At 53.1% G+C, this 4,941-nt stretch overlaps 1 protein-coding gene across 1 annotated transcript; it reads left to right on the top strand.

The window, feature by feature from the left end:
• The first annotated feature begins 478 nt into the window (after positions 1–478).
• Positions 479–4,592, top strand: LOC123145051 (uncharacterized). Its single transcript, XM_044564356.1, has 3 exons — positions 479–1,128; positions 1,611–1,796; positions 4,085–4,592. The coding sequence occupies exons 1-3, from the start codon at positions 622–624 to the stop codon at positions 4,388–4,390; spliced, it is 999 nt and encodes a 332-aa protein (XP_044420291.1). The 5' UTR covers positions 479–621; the 3' UTR covers positions 4,391–4,592.
• The last annotated feature ends 349 nt before the right edge of the window (positions 4,593–4,941 follow it).

Here is a 4,941-nt window from a genome sequence, read left to right as displayed (position 1 = left end):
CGCGCACGCGAGTGTAACCGCCAACTTCCAGGTCCTTCACATCACGCTCGTGCATCACCGCCGCCACTTCCCTTCGCCGCCACACCCTTCCCGTCGCCGGCCTGGAAGAGGGCTCGTCGATACCGAGATCAACGAAGAAGAAGAAGTTTGAGTAACTAAAATAAATCATCTCCTGAGGACCTTGTGCCCTAAAATAAATCATCTACTGCCGACCTTGTACCATGTAAAAATCATATTTTTGGTGATGTATAATTTACATCAAGCAGTTTTTGAGCTGCTATTTTACATCACCCATTGAAGAATGGAGATGCTCAAGCCACCATCCTGGCGGTAAAAATTTAGACAACGGTTTAGTAGCCACCAGACGCCTGTAGCAGCGACCCATGTCTCACTGGCGCAGTGGCCCTAGGACCAGGAGACGGTCACAGTATATACAGACCCGCTAGGCTCGGGCTGCATCAGTCTATCGCCACTGACGCACGCACGGTTTCAAAACCCACTTAAAACCTTCGTCTTCAAGCGGAAGGCCCCAAACCCGTTGCGCTTCTCCCACAACTCCACAAGTAGTGTATCCCAGAAGACACGCCCATCACGCCGCGCCGCGCCGCTCCCGCTCCCGAGATGGCACGGCACGCCAAGACGGACTCCGACGTGACGAGCCTGGCGCCGTCGTCGCCCCCGCGTTCCCCGCGCCGCCCGGCGTACTACGTCCACAGCCCCGCCGCCTCCCACCCGGACGTCGTGGCCTCCGGCGGCGGCGCCGGCGCCGCGGCCGACAAGATGTCGCTCGCCGGCTCCACCCCGGCCGAGTCCCCGCTCCACTACCACTTCCACCACTCCGGCGCCGCGACGCACCACTCCCGCGAGTCCTTCACCGGCCGCCTCCTCTTCTCCGACCAGCTCCGCTCGGGCGGCGCGGCGGGGGCCGTGCCCTGGCGCCGCCTCGGCCACGGCAGCGGCGCCGGGAGCCTCGGGGACGACGACGACGAGGACGGAGGCCGCCCCGGGTCGCAGTCGCCGTGGAGGTGCTACGCGCTGGCGGCGTTCGCGTTCGTCGCCGTCTTCGCCTTCTTCCTGCTGGTGCTGTGGGGCGCGAGCAAGTCATACAAGCCCCACGTCGATGTCAAGGTCTGCCGCCCCCTTTTCCCCGCAACCGCCAGTGCTCTGCAGATTACACATTTCAGTCAGCTTCCATTGCTAAGATGCGTGCTCTTTCTTCACGCAATTTGCCCTGTTGTTTGGATTTACTGATAGCATGGATCATACCGCCATCTTGCCCTCAGTGACCTGAACTGTTACCTACCATACGTGCCATTTGCGTAGAAATCGTCCTCTTCGGCTTCAAGGACAAGGAAGAAGCTGTGTTCTCTGTTTCAAGCTCCAATTTTTGTAGGCACGCAATAACTACAGCGTGATTCCTCCCAACGACCACAAAAACTCTGAATTTCAAACCGCGCATTTGGGCAAGAACCAAAGTCCAAAAACACGGCGAAACATGCACACAGCATGCGAGTAGTATTTCCGAGGGCAACAACATGCTCGGAACATGCACATCGATCGAATCGAGCGGATGAATTTTAATGTTTCTCACGAGTGAAAGTGCTTTGCAGAGCGTGGTGTTCGAGTCGTACCACATCCAGGGCGGGACGGACCGGACGGGCGTGCCCACCAGGATGATGTCGGTCAACGCGACGGTCAGGCTGCGGTTCCGCAACCGGGGCACCTTCTTCGGCCTCCACGTCACCGCCGCGCCCTTCCACCTATTCTTCGACGACCTCACCGTCGCCTCCGGAAACGTAAGTGCACCGCCCTTCTACCAGTACATGCCACCATCGTCGTCGCATCCACCATTGCATATTTCCATTTCCATTTGCATCCACCATTGCATCCATTTCCATTTGCATCCACCACTGCGCCATTAACATCACCAGCTGTCCTTACTTAATGGCTCCTCGCCTGGATTGGAAATTTGGAATCCGGAAGGCGATGTGAGCGTTACGTCTCGCGACGCCACCCCGGCTTAATTAGGCTATGAATCTGACCCTAGTTATTGCTGTTTACGCGAAAAGAACAAAAGGTGACCACATGCCGCTGCTTCCAGATAATCGGGGAGGTTGATAATCCAGGAAGTACTTTTTTTTCCTTAGCAAAATCGTATAGCCGTGTGTAGTCATGGTCTGTTTGGAGCATACTAGGAATGTAGCAAAGTTTAGTTCCATGTGAGTGCGAGGTTTCGGCTGCATTGTGCATAGAATCAATGAGATTGGTCACTGGCACGCTGCCCTGGCCATGATTAATAATCATTTTCCACAAATGGGCCGTGGAAATTTTCGCAGAGATAGCGTGTCTGCTTTTCAGCATTCCCATGGCCGAGCAGAGATTCTTTTCATTTTAAAGGAAACCCATGAGCTGAGCAGTACAAGTGTGCCACTAGTATACGTACACCCCATCCATGACCTAGGTACTGGAGAAAGCACACGGGAAACCCTGGCAGCACTGTTCCCTTCCTATTTGTCGCTGCCCAGATTCGTTTCCGTGGCAGTACACGCCCAAAACAAATTCCGGCTTTGGGAAGGGAAAAGAAAAGAAAAAACCGACGTGACTAAACAATATCGTCTGCTTCCTCCACAGACCAGGCCGTCAGATGATTTCTGAACTCGCTCGCCATGCATTGGGCCATCCTGATCCAGGGCTTAAACTATAGAAATCTGGAATGAACATCCAGTGAAAGACCTTGTGGTTGTGATCCACACTTCACAAGGAACAAATGATCATCTGTCAATTACCTGCGGGGGATTGAACCACTGTAGCGCTTTATTTCTTGAGACCGATAGGGAGGTGCATGTGATTAACTTAGGCTAGCCATAGTGAGGAGTAACTTAGACTAGTAACATGCATATATTACTAATCTATATTATCAGTAAGAGCACGGTTAATAGTATAGTCAGCTGCTGGCTACAAGCCAATGCCATGTTATCTACAGCCCATCTTATAGCCAACATGTACAATAATAGATCAAATAAGTGTACTATTTTTTTATTATGTGGCTCACCTTTCATTCTCACAGAGTGCCTATGAGCACGTGCTAGAGTTGGCTCTTCATGAAGAGCCCGGTTACCTTCTTTCTCCTCTTTTCTTTCCTCCAACTAAGCAGAAATATAGTAGTTTATTTTTTATAACCCGCTGACTCAGCTCTATTATACTTGCTCTAATATGTATGTCGTATCAGGTAAGCCATCATTTATTAAAATGTAGACTTATTTTATCTTGGGATGTGTTAACATATTATGTTACTCCAACCATCTTTTTCCTCATTAAATATATGCCATGTAAGCAAAAAAATTTGGGATGTGTTATGTTACTTGCTATATTATTTCCACTATGACCAGCCTAAGTTGAAGTACTACCCAACAATGTGAACAACCAGCCGCGAGGTGAGACCGGAGCGTTCCTCTTCCTCTGGCATGGCGTTCACGTGACGGAAGTCAGGGAGGCCAAGCCGACACGAACGCGCTCCTCTCTCCTCTGCCCTCTCCTCGTGGGCCGGCGTCCTCTGCAACGGGCGAGTACTGGTACGGAGGACGACCAGTGTGCCTGCCTGCTGCAGCATGCTCCACGCCACGCCGCTGCACACAGGCTACGGCCTGCTACCGTTGCTGCCGCTGGCAAAGAGCCAATGCGAACGCGAGACTGTTCAATTTTCACGACGCCTCCAGAGAACGCTGCGCCTTTACTGCTTTGGGTTTCAGACGTCACGCCTTTAGCCCGGTAGTTAATTTGGCAGTGCACTTTGCTGCTCGCGAGAGGGAATCCGGTGCTGGCCAACAAGATGATGGCCCCCAGTGCGCAGGCAAAGCCGGCCCCCATCATGGACTTTTGCCCCGAGTAATTAGTATCACAGTGTTATCCATGGCAAGTACATTGACACTCCTGGTTTCTGATAAGACGGTAAAAAGCGTCGCAGGGTAGAGCCGGTTTCATCCGGCAGCAGAAATTACCTGCAATCTCCATACTACAATTTTCGTCGGGTTTGCAACTTTGCATGACTGACGAGCGTCCGCGTTGTGTTTGGGTTTGCATGCAGATGAAGGAGTTCTACCAGGCGCGGAAGAGCGGGCGGGTGGTGACGGTGTCCGTGGTGGGGAAGCAGGTCCCGCTCTACGGCGCGGGCGCCAACCTGCACAGCAAGCCCAACAACGGCCGCCTCGGCCCCGCGGTGGTGCCCGTCAGGCTGGCCTTCGTGCTCCGGGCGCGCGCGCACATCCTCGGCCTCCTCCTGCGCTCCAAGTTCTACCGCCGGTGCGTCTGCCGCCTCGACGTCCGCGAGGCCCACCTCGGCAAGCCCGTGCCCGGCGTCGCCGCCCGCTGCGAGTACCACGACGGGAGGTGACGGCAGAGCGTTCGTGTTGTCGATATGGCTGTGTTTGGTTGGGTGGCGTTGATTGCAACGTCTGAATTCAGGCGTGCGTGGTGAACTGATGACTGATCTAGTAGCTGTTTGTAGGCGTGTGATAGCGTTCGTGTCAAAAAAATTCTTGGAACAACGGGGCTAAAGGCTAATTTTAACTGAACCACGCATCCGAATTCAGAAATCGCATTAGGCAAACTCTGCATGTTAACTGCTCACCCGTCACGCCCTTTCTGAAGCAAAGCTACACCTTGGTAGTTCCGTCAGCTATATATGTTCGACCGTGCTCGTTGGGGGCAAGTTTACTTTTTTTTTTAAGTATGTCTAGCCGTACCATAACTTTATAGAAGGTAGAATTGAAATTACAAGAAGCTACCACTCGTTGCGAACAATGAGCGTAGCACACACCACACCGCTCACAACCAAGTCCACAGACGGACAATATCGCAAAACAAGCTACAACACAAAAGAGCCTATCCTCAACTGACACACACACCGTGTCTCGACGGCGCCGAACGCCTCCGAAGACCACC

This window comes from Triticum aestivum, chromosome 6D, assembly GCF_018294505.1.
Source record: "Triticum aestivum cultivar Chinese Spring chromosome 6D, IWGSC CS RefSeq v2.1, whole genome shotgun sequence".
NCBI classification, from domain to species: Eukaryota; Viridiplantae; Streptophyta; class Magnoliopsida; order Poales; family Poaceae; genus Triticum; species Triticum aestivum.
The sequence above is the reverse complement of the archived record's forward strand: the minus strand, read 5'-3'. Positions and strand labels throughout refer to the sequence as shown.